Source organism: Rattus norvegicus, chromosome 19 (assembly GCF_036323735.1).
Source record: "Rattus norvegicus strain BN/NHsdMcwi chromosome 19, GRCr8, whole genome shotgun sequence".
NCBI lineage: Eukaryota > Metazoa > Chordata > Mammalia > Rodentia > Muridae > Rattus > Rattus norvegicus.
In genome coordinates, this window is record NC_086037.1 from 41,346,450 (window position 1) to 41,365,628 (window position 19,179).

Below are 19,179 nucleotides of genomic sequence, written 5' to 3' on the forward strand. Positions count from 1 at the left end.
TTGCCCTACTCTTCCTCATTAAGTTTTACAGCCATCCTTGTCCTAAGAGGTACGGTGGTCCCCCAAGGCCCAGGACACAGGCATTTGAGTTGAAGTCAGGCTCTCCCTGTGCTTGCCTACGGGTAAATGGGAGGATGGATGCCTCTATGCAGCTAGGCGGTGTGTGTAGGGAGGTGGATCGTGACTTTTGCTTTCAGAGGGGTCCGAGGTGGGGGACAAGGTTCGTGAGACTCGCGGCCGCTCAGGCCTGTTCAGAGTCCCCCTACGCTATGAGGAGCGCTTGCCACGCAGCACAGCGAACAGAGATCCCACTCCCCGCTGCAAGCCCCGGGGGCCGCCGGGAGCCCCGCCCCCGCCCCCGCCCCGCCTCCTCCCCAGGCGCGGACCTCGGCGCTCACGTGACCCATCCTGCAGCCGCTGGGGCCCGAGGGCGCAGCTCGGCGGAGGCCTGGCCAGGCCGGGCCGAGCGCAGCAGGCCGGATCGCGCAGCGCGCCAGGGAAGGTCTGGGCTCCGCGCTTCCCGCCCCACACGCCGACGCGCTCGCAAGCCCTCCCTCGGCGCTGGGACCCCTGGCGGACATGGCCGGCGACGCCGTGCAGGTAGGCTACCCGCGGAGCGGCCGGACGGCGCGGAGGACCCCAGGCACGGGTAGAATCCGAGACGAGGTCCCCATCCGGAGCCCGCGCAGGCCCTTGTAGCAGGTGGAGGCGCCGACCTGGTTGGAGGAAGGGGTGCTGTTCGGGATTCTACCACTGCATCCCCTCTTCCGGCCCTCCCCGAGAGTCAGCGGGTGCAGCGGGGTCCCCACTTCGGTGTCCGAGGCCAGCTGCGGGTCCCGGTGCCTCTCGTCCCCACGCCCTACTCTGGGTCCTCAGCGTTCGGTTTCTGGCAGGTGCCGCTTCACCTGGAGCAGGTGCCTGGCACCCTGCCGCGGACCGGAGGAGTGCCCGGCCCGATCCCCTCCCCCGCACAACAAAGCCCGGGCCACCTCCGCCTGCAGACGTCTTTACGATGGTCTTGACGCCACCCAGATGGGCACCTGTTGGAGGAAGTATCTTAAGTCACTTCATTAGGCCTGAGGCAGGGTTCCTCCTTCCGCCCTGTTCCCCGTAACCACCCTTCAGGCTGACAGATGGAGCTGTAACCCAGGTGGGGCGTGTCCTGTCACACAGACAGGAAGGATTTTATGTCTGGAAGGTGACAGGGCTACTCCCCCCCCCCCCCCCGCAACAGACACCTGTGACTGGCATCTGCCAGCCACATAGCCTTCCCTGTGTGACCTGTTGGGTGTTACTGAACTCACCTTCCCAAGAGGAAGCAAGGTCGGGGTGACTGACTTCTCACCCTCTAATTCAGTGGCCCAAATCTGAGGTCTTTGTATCTTCGTGGCTCCATTAGTTCTTCACCATGCAGTCCATTGTCCTGTGTAACCAGTTCTCATCTCCTTCTACACCTGCCCCCATGTCTCCCCTGTACCCTCCTGTACCCCTCTTCCCCAGTCCTGCTGATGGCCTGCCGGCCTTGCCGAGGAGCTGGGCGTATCTGGTGCTGCCGATCTCACAAGGTCAGACCTCCAGGCTGATGCACCGGTGCCAGCTCCCCTTCAGACCCACTGAGGGCTGTGTAGGGCTCTCCCAGTACATGCATGTGCTTGGTGTGTCCCACATAGGACACATATGGAGGCTGCGATTCCCAGAATGAGGCAGGACCTACATCTTGTTCCTGTTCTGGTCTTCTCCCATATGTTCATTCCCGCTTGGACTTGCTGCCCTGTTCCACCAGCTCCATGTCTGTGTGTTCTGTGTCTGGCAAACGGATGTCCTGTCTAGATTCTGGAAACGCCCCAGGCATTGAAATCTCAGGAAATGGGGTTTTGGGTTCCTAGCCACTTTGCCAAGAGGGTTTCCCCCATGGTGACAGTTCTTGGTCTGGTGTCTCCAGATCTGTAATGGCAGGTGGAGAAGCTGACACTCTTAATTCCTCAAGACCAGGTCAGGCGTTTGCCCTGCTGCCCTCAAGTGACTCCTTGTCCCTGGGCAGAAGTGACTCACCCAGGGGAGGAGGACAAGGAGGCCCTGCCTCCCTCCCTGCATGCTTTTCATATTCTCAGGCCTTCTCTGCTGGAGGTGGGGCCTTCACCTTTCCTCTGCTCGAATGCTTGAGCTGGCCCTGCTCTTGGCTGTGTACCTGCTTTGCCTGCTGGGTTTGGGGCACTGGTGGGTGACAGTGGGTGGGGCCTGGTTATGTCAGAGTGTTGCTCAGTGAGGCCGGGTTTAAATACCAATGCTGCCTTCCCTGATGAGTTCTTGGGTCAACTGCCTTCGCCTTACTGAGTCTTGTATCTGTTTCGGAGGAGGCAATGGGTTAAGAATAGTGACGAGGGTCTGGCGGTGGTGGTGGCACACACCTTCGTGTGGGAGGCAGAGGCAGGCAGGTCTCTGAGTTTGAGGTCAGCCTGGTCTATAGAGTTCCAGGACATCCAGGGCAACTCAGAGAAACCCTTAGGGTGGGGGTGAGGGTGGAGATGATGGTTATGGGGAGAGAGGTGGGGCTGCAGCCAGTCCTGTGCTTCTGTGACATCTTTACTTTGAACATGGAGCTTGGCAGTCTAAGCTGGGAGCCCATGTCCCTCTCCAAGGCCCCAGCAATGGCCTTTGTGCCTGGATCATTTGGTGGTGGGGGGCTATCCTGTGCCCCTCAGGATGGTGACATTTGACAGGTGCCCCCTCTATACTTTGGTTGTAATGACAACAAGAATGACCTCAGACATTGACATGTGTTTCTAGAGGGGAGGAGAAGGCAACCCCAGCTTCACTGAGAGCACAGCTATGGCCTCTTTGAGCCTCAGTTTTTCCCTGTGGTGACTACTGCTCAGGTACACAGTGAGGAGATGACAGGGTCACAGGATCTGTGTTCTTGGCCTGCACCCTCATCTTCCCTCCAGAAGGGCTTACGAGCCTAGGAGAACATCACTTACTGTGATGGTGGCTCACTGCTGCGAGGTGTGGTGGACGTGGGCTTCTTCCCGGCTAGTGTCAATCTTGGACTTCTCTCTTGCTGCCTGTGGACCTGTGTCATGCCCCCTTCTCTAATTTTTTTTCTCTATTCTATACCCTGCTATTCTCTCCTCTGTCACAGATAGCTTGACCATGTTCAGTCTACTAATTTTTTTTTTAATTTCTTGTATATAAGTACACTGTAGCTATCTTCAGACACACCAGAGGAGAGCTTTGGATCCCAATACAGATGGTTGTGAGCCACCATGTGGTTGCTGGGAATTGAACTCAGGACCTCTGAAAGAGCAGTCAGTGCTCTTAACCGCTGAGCCATCTCTCCAGCCCTCTAATTTTTTTTTAATTGAGACAGGGACTCGCTGTGTAGCTCTGGCTGCTCTGGAATGCTAAGAGATCTCTAACCCCTGCCTCCTGAGTGCTCGGATTAAAGGCAGCGACAAGCTTTGCTGGACCTCAGTTTCTTCGTTTTGAAGATGGTATCATATCTCTCTGTCTCATGTATCCATCTCTAGCATCTGCATCTTGCTGTGCCAAATGCTAAGGTGCTGTTACAATCCTAGCACTGGCAAGGTGGATGCGGGAAGATCAGGAGTTCAAGGCCAGCCTTAGCCATGTGTTAGATTCAAAGCCATCTTGTGTTCTATGAGACCCAGTCACAAAACCATATGAAGCAAAACAAAACAAATAGCGCCCGAAACATGGAATGACGTTAGCTGAGACCTGGAATGAGGCTGTGGTAGCTGCTGTCTTTTTAGTTTTGAGGTAGAGCTTGTCTAGGCTACCAAGTTTTACCTTCTGCCCGTAGCCGCTGTTATCACCACCACTACTATTACTTTTATTTATTTGTTATTTTTAATTATATATGTTGGGGGGTATGTACATTTGCCCACAGAAGCCAGAGACATGAGATCCACCCAGGTTACAGGCATTTGTGAGCATCTGTTATGGGTACTTGGGTCTGAACTCAGGTCCTCTGGAAGAACAGTGCGAGCCTTTAACTGCTGAACCATCCGTCCAGCACCACTACTAATGTTTTAAAATATGATAGATTATTTTTTAGAGCAGTTTTAGGATCACAGCAAAAACCGGTAGGAAATAGAATGTTTTCACATGTATCTTGATCCTGATATGAGCAGCCTTGTAACAGCTATCTCTGACAGCTGAGATTTAGTATATACTCGGCAAACAGTTGTGGGCTGCTGTTTGGGGCCCCTCGGGGTTGTTTCTTCCTGGTGTTAGCTTCAGGGAGCTGCTACTAAGCCAGGTGGGCTCCCTAGGCCTCCAAGCTGTGAGCAGCCAGGGTGGACATCTGGGTAGGAGGAAGCAGGAAGTTGATGCTGCCTGTGTACCGGAAGCATGCTCACAGTACCACCCCCAACACACACACCCTACAGAACTCACTGTTCTGATCCTTAAGAGGAAGTTGGGGACAAGGGACAAGTGGGAGGGTCTCTCAATAGTGACATGAATAGGCAGTAGCAGGGTTGAGGGCCTGAGAGACCTCGAGGCTGCTGTTCGTGCATGAGTAGTGGATCTGAAAAGAAGTGTGAGCATGTACAAGTCCTGAACCTCACACACACACACACACACACGCATGCACACACACACACACGCACACACGCACACACACACGCACACACACACGCACACACACACGCACGCACGCACGCACGTACGTACGTGCGCATGAGGGTGTGTGAGTAGCTTCCAGAGGGACTTAAACTAGCACCAATAGCTGTTTGTTCATTAGGGTCTGTGCAGGCAGGTGTGGGAAGTGTGCAGATTTATGATGCTGTGTCCCACTTCCATGCTGACCCCTGTGGGAGTGCAATATAAGCGAGACTACTCTGTGCACTCCCGAGCCCGTGTCCCAGACATACACCTGCAGGTGTCTGTGTGCAAATTAGTATCCCGTGTACACCCTGAGCCAGGCACAGACCTGCACAGCTAGATGCACACACCTTTGGGAAGCTGTGTTCTACCCACACACTCCTGCAGGTGGGGACTGGTCTAGTCTGCCTTCCGTCGCTGTGATAAAAGACTGACCAAAAGCAACTTGGGGAAGAAAGGGTTTATTTGGTTTTATAAATTATAGTTCATCACGGAGTGAAGTCAGGGCTGGGGCTGAAGACAGAAGCGTAAGGCAAAACCGCAGAGGAGCACTGCTCACTGTTCCCTCCCTCTGGCTGGCTCAGCTCCTTTTGTACACCCCAGGCCCACCTGCCCAGGATGGCACTGCCCACAGAGAGCTGAGCCCTCCTACATCACTTAGCAGTCAAGAAAATATCCCTTAGACAGGCCCACCGGCCAGTCCCACAAGCCAGGCCCACACAGGCCTCCTCAACTGAGGGGTGCAGATCTCACAGCTGCAAAGCTGGAACTGTGTCTGCACCGTTGAGCCCATGGCCCCACACATAAGATCCTGCCTGCTATGTAATATCCTGTGCATGTGTCTGCCAGTGTGTCAGGCACTAAAAACTTTCTCCCTGGCTCACCTCCAGAGAAACAAGCATGGCCATTTAGGGGGTGATGGGGGAAGAACCTCTTACATGGCCCACACCTACCTGGGATATAGAAGCAGGTAGATATCTGAGTTCGAAGTCACCCTGTTCTCCATAGTGAATTACAGGTCAACCAGAACTACATAGAGAGACCTGTCTCAAAAACAAAACAAAATAACTCCTACCCCTAACAACAACAAAAAACTTGCCCTAGAGCTGGCCTGGCGCAGAGGATGCTGGGAACTGGAAGGAAAGAGGAAGTGGCAGTCCAGAGGCCCTGTCAGGGCTGAGGTTCAGGAAGAGGGCGTGGCCCTCAGGCCAGACCTAGGACCCAGATGGCAGCTGATCCCCCTTTGGATTTGGAGCTGGAGGTAGGGGTTGGGGTCTCCACAGGGTGGCAGAAGGAGGACTGCATGAGGCAGAAACTGCGACTAAGAGCAGGAAGGAGGAGGGGAACTGGTGACTTCTCCAGGTGGAGGGTGAAACTTGGGTGCTGTGTCAGTGCTCAGGTTTGGGAGATGTGGGAGGAGATGAGCTCTGCTCTTTGGAGCACCAGATACAGGAGGCTCTCGGGAAAGCCCAGGGACCGTCTAGCTTGAGAACGCAGATGAGAAGCCAGGATTTGTCTCTCAGGTCCTCCTGGGTTTGGAGGACAGCAAAAGAAACAGTAGCCTGCCCTTGGGACTTCCTGGTTAGGAATGCAGGAGACCAGAAGAGAAAAGGGGTCATCTGAGAGAACCCCATTGCATAAGTAGTACATTGAGGGAGATGGGGCATACCTGTGGGGACCCCGGTGAGCACCTGGGGAAGGAAGGGCCTTAGTCTTGGCCTAGTCTTTGACCTCCTATTTACTTACTGATATTATTTCCTTATTATGCATCTGTGACTGTGGGGTTGTGCACATAAGCACACTAGTGCCTGCAGAGGCATCAGGGCCCCCTGGATCTGGAATTAGAGATGGAAACTGAATTCAGTTCTTCTGCAAGAATACTATATGTTTTTAGCTGCTAAGCCATTTCTTCAGACCCAGATTTGTTTGTTTATTCGTGCATCTACGTGTGTGTGTGTGTGTGTGTTTGTGTGTGTGTGTGTGTGTGTGTGTGTGTGTGTGTGTGTTGTGGGGGTTTGTCAGAGGACAGTCTTTTTTTTTTTTTTTTTGGTTCTTTTTTTTCGGAGCTGGGGACCGAACCCAGGGCCTTGCGCTTCCTAGGCAAGCGCTCTACCACTGAGCTAAATCCCCAACTCCGAGGACAATCTTTTGAACTTGATCATCTCCTTCCACTATGTAGATTTCTAGGGGTGAACTCAGGCAGGCTTGGCAGCAAGAGCCTTTACCCCCGAACCATCTCTCTGGCCAAGAAATCCCATTTATGAGGGTCAGGTCTCTCTGTCCTTGGGATTCTAGGGTGGAGTAGGGTAGGGTGGTGGCTGGTCAGGTGAACTGTGTCCTGGTGAGGCCAACTGCCCTTTAGCTTTTGACATTCTGTGTCTGGTCCCTTCCCCTAGAGTGAACCTCGCAGCTGGTCACTGCTGGAGCAGCTGGGTCTGGCTGGGGCAGACCTGGCAGCCCCTGGGGTGCAGCAGCAGCTGGAGTTAGAGCGAGAGCGGCTGAAGCGGGAAATCCGAAAAGAGCTGAAGCTGAAGGAGGGCGCTGAGAACCTGAGGCGGGCCACCACTGACCTGGGCCGCAGCTTGGCCCCTGTGGAACTGCTGCTGAGGGGCTCCGCTAGACGGCTTGACTTGCTGCACCAGCAGCTGCAGGAGCTGCATGCACATGTGGTGCTGCCCGACCCTACAGCGGGGAGTGGTGAGCAGAAAGCCTGAGAGTGCATTCCACCAGGACACTGTCCTGAATCCATAGACGCCATGGGAGAGGCCAGACTCACAGGGCCACTATCACCCGGATAAACATAGTCACACCTGTTCCCAGACCCCACTCAAAACTGTCCTTGGCATTAGGAGTACCTAGATACACACACCAGCATCCAGATAATACCAGATACCTAAGGACACCATTACAGCTATTCCCAGGACATTTGAGTGACATGCTGCCACGTGAGAACCCCGAAGCTCACAGTCACACTAACAAACACCCAAATATTGCACATCCGTCACCCTCATGGCTCCCTAAATCATTCTAGTACAACAGAAGTTGTGGACTATTTTTCTGTTGTTTTTGCTTTGTTTTATATTTTTTGTGTTTTATATATTTATGCTCTTCTCGGTTTTTTTTTCTTTTTATTGTTTTTTTGAGACAAAATTTTTCTAGGCTGCTAGGGAAGGGCTTTTGTTCCTGAGTGGCAGAGATTACAGACCTGGACCTGGTTTTTAATTTGATGGTGGTGGCACATGCCTTTAATCCGGGCACTCCAGAGGCAGAGGCAGGCAGGTTTCTGAGTTCAAGGCCAGCCACTATGGAGTGAATTCTAGGACAGCCAGGACTACACAGAGAAACCCTGTTTTTAAAAACACAAAATTTTGTTTTTGATTGTGGTTAAAGTAAAACCCCACAGGTTGAGGAGTTCTGCTAGTAGATACTTTAGTATTAAGTATTAAGGCTCAAATTTGGATTCCAAGCACCCAAGTAAAAAGTCTTGTACACGTGTTGGTAATCCTTGCATTTGGGAGGTAGAGACACGGCGATCTCTGGGCTCACTGCTCAGTTACACAAGTCAATCAGAGAGCTCCAAGCTCAGCAAGAGACCTTATCCAAAAAGGAAGGAAAGAAGAAAGGAAGGAGGGAGGAAGGAAAGAAGGGATGGAGGAAAGAATGAAAGAGAGAAGGAAAGAAGGAAGGAGGGAGGAAGAAGAAAGGAAGGAAAGAAGAAAAGGAAGGAAGGAAAGAGGGAAGGAGGGTAGAGAACAGCTGAGGAACTCACCTGCTGTTCTTTTAGCTTCCATGTGCACACATGCATGCACACATGTGTATACATCCACAAAAAGAAAACACAGCACGATTTATCATTGCCACAGTTCAGTAGTTTTATGCAGTAGCAAAGCAAGGCCACAGGGCCTTCATCTTGTAGCTAAGATGTTCATGGTCACAGGAGCAGGAGAAGATACCCAGAGTCTGTCACACATATGCCACCCGGCAACACAGCACACATGATCCCATGTTTCGAGAGAGAGTAGCACAGTCCCAACAGCATCCAAGGTTTGCATCCTGTCACTTATACCTAGAGACACACTAACCCACAATGACATTAGAGCTCTCCCATTGGGTCATACCACCCTCAGAGGTGTCCCACCATTGTCCCATCCACAGCTGACTTCACATACAGCCAACAGGCTCAGCCCCTCTGCGTTTTGCTGTGTCCCCTATTGGGGTCCAAGGTGGAGTTCAGTCAAGAGTCTGAGCTCCCTTCTGCAGTGAGTTCCCCACCACTGCATCTCTCCTGAGGTACAGACCTCACCTCTGACAACAGCCAAGTCTCAAAACAGAATCCCAGAAGCCCCTAGAGATCAGAACTGAGCTATACCAACAAGAAGCCATGTAAGTGCCATACACCCACATCTAGGGTACTCCCACCTGTGGCCTACAGACATAATCACACTCACACCGTGGGCCTATACACCCTGAGGTAGATGGGGGCATTTATTCCAGCTAACCCTGAAGACCTGCATACCTGGTCACTAACTCACTCTCCTTCGTGCAAAGCCCATTTTGTCACTGAGAGCCATGTGTCTCCTGCCTGTGTACTTGCCCCCAGGCTCCTTTTCTGGACGAAGGCTTCCTATTGGCTGGGACAAAATCTCCTGGGTCTCCTGGAGTGACCACTGTATGAGCCTTTTCTCTTCTTGTTTCCTCAGATGCTCCCCAATCCCTTGCAGAGGGCAGCCCTGTCTGCTCATCCACCAACCTGAGCCGAGTGGCTGGCCTGGAGAAGCAGCTGGCCATTGAGCTCAAGGTCAAACAGGGGGCAGAAAACATGATCCAGACCTACAGCAATGGCAGCACCAAGGTAAGACAGTCCCGAACATTTCACCAATCACTGTGTGGAAGCTGTGTCCCGACTGCACCTACTAGTCCACTCCTGCCTCTGGGTCGGTCTGCTCTAGGCATCTCATGTCACTGCAGCCATTTGTCTGTGATTCTGTAGACACTTGCACAGAGATGTTCAGACAGGTGAGGAGGATGTAGCTCCAGCTGGTCCAAACTAGATCATGAGTCCTCAGTCCAGTGGAGGTCCAGACTTTGCAAATGAGGGTGCTGAGGCCCAGAGAAGAAAGCCAGCCTGAGGTCACAAAGCTAAACTGTAGTGACAATTTTGGAATTTTTGCTTCCTTACAAAGTCAGAATAAGAATATATTTTCATTTTAATCCCAGGTGTGGGATGTGCGGCTGTTTCAGACTGCCCACAGCAGCTGACTGTGATTTGCCTCGTGCTCTAGCAGAGGCGAGCTTTTGCCAGCTGCAGTAGTTATTGCAATTGTGTGACGTTTGGAACTCTGGGGACTTTTCAAAGGGTGTACAATTGTAGAGCCCCAGTTGGCAGGGTGGGTGGCTGTCGGTCACTCAGGGAGGTTGGTTACAGTTTGTTAGTAGTCATGCTCAAAGAAGAAAGATACAGAAATTAGACCCAAGGATCTTTCTCCCCCTCCATCCCCTCTATCCCTCTTCCTCTCCTATCTAGTGATGGGGGGGGGGGACCGAGGGGGATAAAGGGTGGGAAAAAGAAGAACCCACAAAGTAGCAAAGACCAGTTACACTCAGTTGTCAGGTAGCAAGCAGAGCTAGAACTGAAGCCCATGGACTTCCTATCACTGCACTGGCCCAGGACAATGGGAATGTGTCCTTGTATGCACGTGCGAATGCTCTTACCTTTTAGGATGTGGACAGCAGGGTCAGTGCTCAGACTTGAGTTCCCTCTCTGCCTGTCACCTTGCATGTCTGTCTCCAGGACCGGAAGCTGCTGTTGACGGCCCAACAGATGCTGCAGGATAGTAAGACCAAGATTGACATCATCCGCATGCAGCTTCGCCGGGCGCTACAAGCACTCCAGGCTGGCCAGCTGGAGAGTCAGGCAGCTCCTGATGAGGCCCACGGTAAGACCTTCCCTGGACATTGTCTGCCTGCATTTTGCCTTCCAGGGGTCACCCTTCAACCCATAATGTCCTGTTGTGGAGGGCAAGGAGGCAGGAATTAACCTCATGGTGAATGGAGCCTATTCCTGTCTGTTTCTGTTTCCTTCAAGGTTTGGGACAGAATAGTTCCTTCCTTCCTTCCTTCCTTCCTTCCTTCCTTCCTTCCTTCCTTCCTTCCTTTTGTTGTGTTTAGGATGGAATACAGGGGCTCCTATAAACTAGGCCTGTGTTTTTATTGAACCATGTCCCCAACTGTTCAATGATAAAAATCTATGTAGGCACTGTAGTACTTAATATGCCCTATTCTTGTTTTTAAGGTTGTTTTAAAAATATTTGTGTGTGTGTGTGTGTGTGTGTGTGTGCGTGCGCGCGCGTGCACACAAGTGCCTCAGAGGCCAGAAGAAGGCAACAGATCTCAGGGACTAGAGTCATAGGTGGTTGTGAGTCATCCATTGTGGGTCTGGGTAAACAGATTTGAGTCCTCTGGAAGAGCAGAAAGCTTTTTCAAACAATCAAGCCATCTCTCTAGCTCCACCCGCTGGTTGCTTTTAGTTTAGTTTAGAGACAGAATCTTTCTATTATAGCCCTGCCTGTTCTGGAACTTACTATGTCAACCAGGCTGGCTGGCCTCTAACTCACACAGAACTCTTCCTGCCTCTGCCTCCTGAGTGCTGGAATTAAATGTGTGTGTTACCATATCCAGCCTGTTTTTGTGTTTGGAGACAGGACATCATTATGTAGCCCTGGCTAGCCTTGATCTATGTAGCCCAGGCTACAGAGATCACCTCCATTCCCCTCTCTATCTTTTTTTTTTTCCTTTTGCTTTTTTTCTTTTGAGGAAAGATTTCACTCTGTGGCCCAAGCTAGACTTGAACTCTCAGTCCTCCTGCCCTCACCTGTGAGTGTGTGGAATCTCAGGCTTGCACTACCAGACCCACGTGCCTCTGTAAAGAAAGTTTTATTGGCACGCAAGTATAACCATTTTTTTCACGTTTGCTTTTTACCACATGCGCAGAGCTGAGAAGTGGTGACTGAGCCTTGGTGAGCCAGGTGTAGTGACACAGACCTATCATTCCATACCCTTTAATCACAGCATGCAGAAGGCAGAACAGGCACATCTTTGGGAGTTCCTGGCCAGCTAGGGCTACATGGTGAGACAAAATAGAATAGAACAGAAACAACCATCACAGATGCCAAGAGCTGAACATCTGTCCTGCTGCTCACTCACTGGCCCTGGACTTGTGGTAATTCTCCTGCCTCAGTCTCCCAGATACTGTGGTTGATCATAGGCATATGCTACTATGACCAACATTTTTTTTTCTTGTTTCATTTTGTGTGTGTGTGGTGTGTGTGTGTGTGTGTGTGTGTGTGTGTGTGTGTTGGCACAAGAAAGTGAGTCACCTTTGGGAGTCAGTTCTCTCTCTACCATGCGGGTTCTGGGAGTCGTCTTGATGGCAGGTTCCTTTATCTTCCCTGCCCCTTTGCTTTTTGGGGTGTGTGTGGGGGGTAGGGTCTCAGGTACCTCAGGCTGGCCCGGAACTCACGCTCTACTCCAGCTTCTGTGTCCCAGGTGCTGGGATCACGGGTCTCCACTCCACTCAGCTCCTTGTTTGCCTTTTGGGTTTCTTTTTTTTTTTTTTTTTTGGTTCTTTTTTTTTTTTTTTTTTTTTTTTTCGGAGCTGGGGACCGAACCCAGGGCCTTGCGCTTCCTAGGTAAGCGCTCTACCACTGAGCTAAATCCCCAGCCCCGCCTTTTGGGTTTCTTGTGTTATTTGTTGATGCTGCTTCAGGTGCTGAGGATAGAGTCAGGCCCTCCTGCACTGCAGTCAGGATTTACTAGTGCACCACACAGCTAGCTCTGTTACTCCTCTAAGGGCGATGCTCCCTCATGCCCTCATCCGACCCAGAGGCCCTGACTCCAGTGCCACCTCACTGGGGACGAGTCCCACATGTAAACCGGCCCAGGTTATACACACTCAGTGTCTTACTGTGTCCCTATTGGTGGGAGTTCAGTAGGACACGGAGGACCAGTGTCACATAAGAGTCTGAGTTTCGTCTTTGATAGTCCTTTGGTAAAAAATGTAATGTGTGGGTGAGGGCTGCTGGGTGTAGATGCTCTCTGCCCTTGTAGATTTTAGTGTTCCTTTTGTCCTATGCCAGTCTCTGGGAATGACAAGGGACTGCTACAATATATGTCCCTAAGCCTAGGTTGTCAGTGTGCCTGTGTGTCATCTCATGAAGGTAATTGGGTAACCATGTCCCTAGACATTATGGTGTTTGAGTAAGAGTGACTGAATTTGAGTGGAAGGTGACAGTCTCTTCCAGGGCAAGAATCACGATGTGCTTTGGTGGCTGTGTAGGCGAGCTGTGTCTGGGATCAGGCTAGTCTGAAGGTTGTCTCACTGTCCTGGGCCCATGTCCGTAGGAGATCCAGACCTGGGAGCCGTAGAGCTACGCATTGAGGAGCTACGACACCATTTTCGAGTAGAGCATGCAGTGGCAGAAGGCGCCAAGAATGTCCTGCGTCTGCTCAGTGCTGCAAAGGCCCCAGACCGCAAAGCAGTCAGCGAGGTGACATTGAGGGCTTCTGCTGGAGGCGTGGCATTCAAGGGATGTAAAAGAGAGAGGTCCTGGTGAGGGTGGCACAATAACTCAGGTGGACTGCCACTGGGTGTGAGCCTCAGTAGAGAGGAGGACAGCATTAGTCCTGTCTATGCTAGAGCTTCAGGGGGAGGTGAGGCCTGCGAGAGGTCCTCACAACAAGAAGCTTTAATGTGGGTGGTACCTCAGGGGGTCCTGGCACCAGCGAGGGGCAAAGCCTAGTTTTCAAGGTTCCACCTGATGGGTCTAAGTAGGTTTGAGGTTTAACCTTGAGGAAGAAGTTGCTAGAAGTGGGTGGGTTCTTGGGGAAGGGCCTATGCCTGTTCTCAGCTCTCTGCCTTCCTACCTCAGGCTCAGGAGAAATTGACTGAGTCCAACCAGAAGCTGGGCTTGCTGCGGGAGTCACTGGAGAGGCGCTTGGGGGAACTGCCTGCTGATCACCCCAAGGGACGCCTGCTTCGGGAGGAGCTCACTGCGGCCTCATCGGCAGCCTTCAGTGCAATACTGCCTGGGCCCTTCCCTGCCACTCACTACAGCACCTTGAGCAAGCCTGCACCACTCACAGGTGGGCTTCTGACTGACTGCACTCTCGGGACCTGGCCCTGAGACCACTTGCCTGGATCTCCAGGCTCCCAGCCATGACTGTGCTGACCCCATCACCTCCTTCCCCTCCATCACTTCCTTCCCCTCCATCACCTCCTCCATCACCTCCTTCCCCTCCATCACCTCCTTCCCTTATCACCTCCTTCCCTCGTCACCTCCTTCCCCACCATCACCTCCTTCCCCTCATCACCTCCTTCTCTGTCACCTCCTTCTCTGTCACCTCCTTCTCTGTCACCTCCTTCCCCTCATCACTTCCTCCCCTCATCACCTCCTTCCCTCATCACCTCCTCCCCTCATCACCTCCTTCTCTGTCACCTCCTTCCCCTCATCACCTCCTCCCCTCATCACCTCCTCTGTCACCTCCTTCTCTGTCACCTCCTTCCCCTCATCACCTCCTCCCCTCATCACCTCCTTCTCTGTCACCTCCTTCTCTGTCACCTCCTTCCCCTCATCACCTCCTCCCCTCATCACCTCCTCCCCTCATCACCTCCTCCCCTCATCACCTCCTCCCCTCATCACCTCCTCCCCTCACCACCTCCTCCCCTCACCACCTCCTCCCCTCACCACCTCCTCCCCTCATCACCTCCTCCCCTCATCACTTCCTCCCCTCATCACCTCCTCCCCTCATCACCTCCTTCCCCTCATCACCTCCTCCCCTCACCACCTCCTCCCCTCACCACCTCCTCCCCTCATCACCTCCTTCCCTTTAATCCTGGTCCCCACTTTCATCTCTGCCGGCCAAGCAACCCCATCTTCTTGCTCTGTTCTGACATTAGACTATTGTCCTCACCCTCCTCCTCCGCCCTGTCAGCAGTCCATGGCAAATCATCACATCTCAGCCTAGTCCTGCTGTCTCCCCTTGGCTGCCCTGAGTGTCACCTCCTTAGACCCCTGCCTCCCTGGCTGACCGTTCTTTCTCGACTGCCACTTGTTCAAGGCGAGGTCCCTTCCCTGTTGTGCTCTCTCCTCTGCCTGCTTCCCATGCGTCTGCCCTTCCTGCAGGGACCCTGGAAGTACGAGTGGTGGGCTGCAAAAACCTTCCCGAGACCATCCCTTGGAGCCCTCCCCCCTCAGTCGGGGCATCTGGGACCCCCGACAGCCGCACTCCTTTCCTGAGTCGTCCAGCTCGGGGCCTTTACAACCGAAGTGGAAGCCTTAGTGGACGGAGCAGCCTCAAGGGGGAGGCAGAGAATTCCAGTGAGTGGTCACGGGAGGCTGAGTGGGTGTGCGGGTGGGTGAAGTGGCCGCGTTTGTGGCGGTTTTTTTTTTTTTTCTTTTTTCTTTTTTTCGGAGCTGGGGACCGAACCCAGGGCCTTGTGCTTGCTAGGCAAGCACTCTACCACTGAGCTAAATCTCCAATCCCTGTGGCGTTTTTTTTTATTGGTTTGTCTATTTGCTTACTTATGTAAAGCCAGGGTTTCACTGTCACCCAGGCTGCCATCCAGCTCTGGGCTCAAGAGATTCGTGGTTCAGCCAACTGAGTTGGCTGTGCCATGGCTGCCATGGCTCTGTACTAGTTACACAGTATAGGGCACTAGACAGGGACTCGAGGGGAAGGAGTGTGTACTGAGTTTGCAGAGGACCCCGACCCACATCAGGTGTCCTTTAGCTGCCGTCACCACAGTTTCAGAGGATCTGATTCTCTTCTGATTTTTTTGCTTACTACATCCATGTGAACAGACTTCCATACTTTCTCTCACACACATAATTAAAAAATAAACATTAGGTACCAGAGAGAAGGCTCAGCAGTTGAGAGCACTGGCTACTCTTGCAGAGGACCTCGGGTTAGTTCCCAGCACCCACATGGCAGCTCACAACCATCCATGACTCCAGTTCTAGAGGCTCTGTCACCTTCTGACCTCTTCAGGTACCAGGTACATACCTAGTGCATATACATACATGCATGCAAAACACACGTACACATAAAAGTAAAAGTAAATAAAAATTAAAATGAATACATTAAATAAAAAAGTATGTGACATCCATTGGGATGACTTACCAAATGATGACAAGACAAACAGAACAAAATAAAACCCCACAAATGTAGAGAAGACGTAGAGAAATCGGAACCTGTGTTGGGTGTGGGAATGCAAAGCGAAAGCCATCTTGGGGAGTCAAACATGCTGGGGATGCTGGGGACACAGGTCAGCAGTGGAGCTGCCTAGAATGCCCCGGTGAGTAGCCAGAGTGTGGCTGGGATAGAACTCCTGCCTAGAGCCCCCTCCCCAGTGGGAAGGTGGGGCGGGACTCAGTGAGAGAGCACCTGCCGAGAGCCTCCCCTGAGGCACTGGAGCCACTGATTAAAGGTAGACTACTTGCCTGCTATACTTGAGGTCTTGGTTCCTTTCATCTAAACCCAACAAAAGTAAAGGTGAAATTAGCAGTACATGCTCTAGCAGTTCAGCTTCTACACCCTCAGAGAACTGAGCAGGGCCTGAGTTGTTAGATGCCCAGCTTGAGGCATTATTCACAACAACAAGAAGGGAGAAGCCAGGCCACAGGTGGACAGGCACACAGTGGGCTAGGATTCAGTCTTAGAAGCAAGGATAGCATGAACCACACCGTAGCACAGAGAGACACTGAGGATGGCGCAGGAAGCAAAAGAAGCCAGTTGTAAGAAGACAAAGATGGCCTGATTCCGCTCATAGCATGTCCCAGAGCCACAGATGCACCGAGACAGGAAGTAGAACGAATGGCAGATGCTAGAGGCTAGAGAGTGTTCAATAGGGAAGGGTGTCCTCATCCTCTGGAATTAAAGCTCAGAAGCCGTCCCGAGTGCAGGGGGTGACTGGTAGTAAGAATGCAGAACTCCAGGCTGGAGAGATGGCTCAGTGGTTAAGAGCACCCGACTACTCTTCCAGAGGTCCTGAGTTCAATTCCCAGCAACCACATGGTGGCTCACAACCATCTGTAAAGAGATCTGACGCCCTCTTCTGGTGTATCTGAAGACAGTTACAATGTACTTATATATAATAAATGAATAAATCTTAAAAAAAAAAAAAAAAGAATGCAGAACTCCATGGATTTGCACTTACACAAGCCCACAGAGGTTAGGTGGGATTTGCCTAGCATGCGTAAGACCCTTAGTTTGATTCCCAGCCCTGGATAAACCAAATAGGGTAGCACACGTCTGTACTACCAGCAGGCTTGGAAGTCGAGACAGGACAATCAGAAGTTCACAATACATAGTGTCCAGGGCCAGCCTGAGTTACACAAGACTGTCTCAAAAACAAACCAAACTCATATCTTGTGTGGTCCTACAAGCCTCCCAGAATTTAGAAGGTAGAAGCAGGAAGATCACAAGTTAAGGGCCAGCTTGGGATACATGAAACATCATCTCAAAAACAAAACAAAAATGAGGGCTGACCTGTGGTGCATGCCTATAACCCTAATACCCAGGAGGCTAAGGTAGGAGGATTCAAAGCCAATCTGGGTTAAGTAGTAAGTTCTAGGCTAGCTTGGTCTTTAGAGTAAGATTGTATCTCAAAACCCAAAAAAAAAAAAAACAAAAAAACAAAAAAACAACAACACACAAACAAGCAACCTCCTTCCCTAAACCCACAGTCGAATTAAAGGCTTTAGTGTGAAAGGCAAGTTAGCAGAGCGTCCAGGAGGGCCTCTGACAGGATTAGGAGCAAGCCCTCCCCTCCCTCTTTCCTGCTGCCCTCTCCTGGTTTCAGCTGAGGTCAGCACCGTGCTCAAGCTGGACAACACTGTGGTGGGGCAAACAGCCTGGAAGCCATGCGGCCCCAATGCCTGGGACCAGAGCTTCACCCTGGAGCTGGAGAGGGTGAGCTGTGCATGGGGGCACCGGGCAGTAGAAGAAGGGGAGTTGAGGCATCAGACACAGGAAGTGATGACCGTTTTTCCTCAAGGCTCGGGAGCTGGAGTTGGCTGTGTTCTGGCGTGACCAGAGGGGTCTGTGTGCTCTCAAATTTCTGAAGTTGGAAGACTTCTTGGACAATGAGAGGCATGAGGTGCAGCTGGACATGGAACCCCAGGGCTGCCTGGTGGCTGAGGTATGGCCTGGTTTCTGACTTCTGACCCTAAGATGTTTCCTGCCTCCTTGCCTCTGATTGTCTAGTATGGGGGAGATTAATTTCAGATGCTTCTGAGCCTTAATGGGAAGTAAGTTTCATGAAAGCTGGGATTGGTGCCAGGAGCCACACATCACACAGGAGGAAGAACCAGCAGTGACAGACCACATACGTGACAGTGCTCCCAGAAGGCTGTGCCTGTCAGTTGTGTGTTGGTCTGGTGATAGGTAGGGCCCAATGGGTAAAGTGCTAGCCTAGCATGCACAAAGCCATGGGCCAAATTGTTACTTCAGATAAAACTAGGCGTGGGTACTGGAGAGATGGCTCAGCAATTAAGAGCACTGTCTGCTCTTCCCAGAGGACCCATATTTGATTCTCAGCTCCTACATGGCCACTTAGAGCTGTCTGTAACTCCAGTTCTGGGGGATCTGACACCCTCTTTTGGCCTCAGTCACTAGGTTCACATGTATTACACAGATATACATGAAGGCAAAACACCCACATACATTAAGCAAGCAAACATGAAAGCTAGATGTCATACAGCCTTAAGCCACATGATGAGCAAGAGACAGGAATATAAAGACTTACCAAAAAACACAGCCAAAGCTGAGTGAGCTTTAATCCCACAGTGTGGGAGCAGAGGCAAGCAGACTTCTGAGTTTGTGTCCCAGGCCAGTCAGGTCTATAGAGAGCCCCTGTCTGAAAAATAGAAGAACAAGCCAGGAACATTTTCTGCCACTGCAGTCTAGTGAGGCCTGCCTCAGAAAAGCAAGCACTGGGTGAGCCTTGTGTGGTGTGCTGGGCTCACGCCCTCAAAGTTTCATCCCCAGCATCGCACGGCAGCAACAACCAACCCAACTGGAGGTGGGTGCTGGTGGGAACCTCACAGCAAGGGGTGGCTGCAGCTGACAGACTCTCCCAGAGTGCTGTTGTCACTGAGCCCACCATGTCGAGTTCTACCATGGATAGAATGTTCTGTCTGAACTGTAGCTGGTGTAGCTGGAAAGCAGAGTTTTTCCCACTGACGTTTTGAGTGATTTAAATTTGATCTGCACACATGGCACCTGCACAGGAACATCTGGGTCTAGAGACCAGCGCCTGCTGAGTTGGACTTGGAGGACTAGGCTAAGTTATCCTGGGATTCGCACATGGGCAGCCCCATCACCCCCAAAGGGCCAGGTTCCATCCCTCTTGGCGCTGATGCAGTCTGAGATAGGGGTCTGAGAGTGTATCTCTCAGGTCCCAGGTAAGCAAAGCATCTTTCTGTCACTGTGACAAATGCCTGAAATAATCAGAAAGAGAAAGGGTTATTTTGGCCCAGGGGCTCTGCCCATGGC

General features: G+C 51.9%; 1 protein-coding gene and 1 long non-coding RNA gene across 3 annotated transcripts in view; one reads left to right on the forward strand and one right to left on the reverse strand.

The window, feature by feature from the left end:
• LOC120098561 (uncharacterized) lies at positions 1–14,306 on the reverse strand. Its single transcript, XR_005496885.2, has 4 exons — positions 14,214–14,306; positions 13,961–13,995; positions 1,305–13,910; positions 1–1,040 (listed from the first exon to the last, which is right to left on the reverse strand). It is a non-coding gene; the product is annotated as an uncharacterized LOC120098561 (long non-coding RNA).
• The window catches only part of Pkn1 (protein kinase N1), a 27,978-nt gene continuing 9,204 nt past the window's right edge, over positions 406–19,179 (forward strand). Inside the window, exons 1-9 of one of the 2 annotated variants that reach the window (NM_017175.2) lie at positions 406–600; positions 7,023–7,323; positions 9,327–9,478; positions 10,418–10,562; positions 13,027–13,172; positions 13,554–13,767; positions 14,808–15,002; positions 17,486–17,595; positions 17,681–17,824. In NM_017175.2, coding sequence (NP_058871.2) covers positions 580–600; positions 7,023–7,323; positions 9,327–9,478; positions 10,418–10,562; positions 13,027–13,172; positions 13,554–13,767; positions 14,808–15,002; positions 17,486–17,595; positions 17,681–17,824 — 1,428 coding nt within the window. In that variant the 5' untranslated portion in view covers positions 406–579. Of the gene's footprint in view, positions 601–5,754; positions 5,888–7,022; positions 7,324–9,326; positions 9,479–10,417; positions 10,563–13,026; positions 13,173–13,553; positions 13,768–14,807; positions 15,003–17,485; positions 17,596–17,680; positions 17,825–19,179 lie in introns of those variants that run through there. The other variant, XM_006255245.4, reaches the window with a different exon arrangement.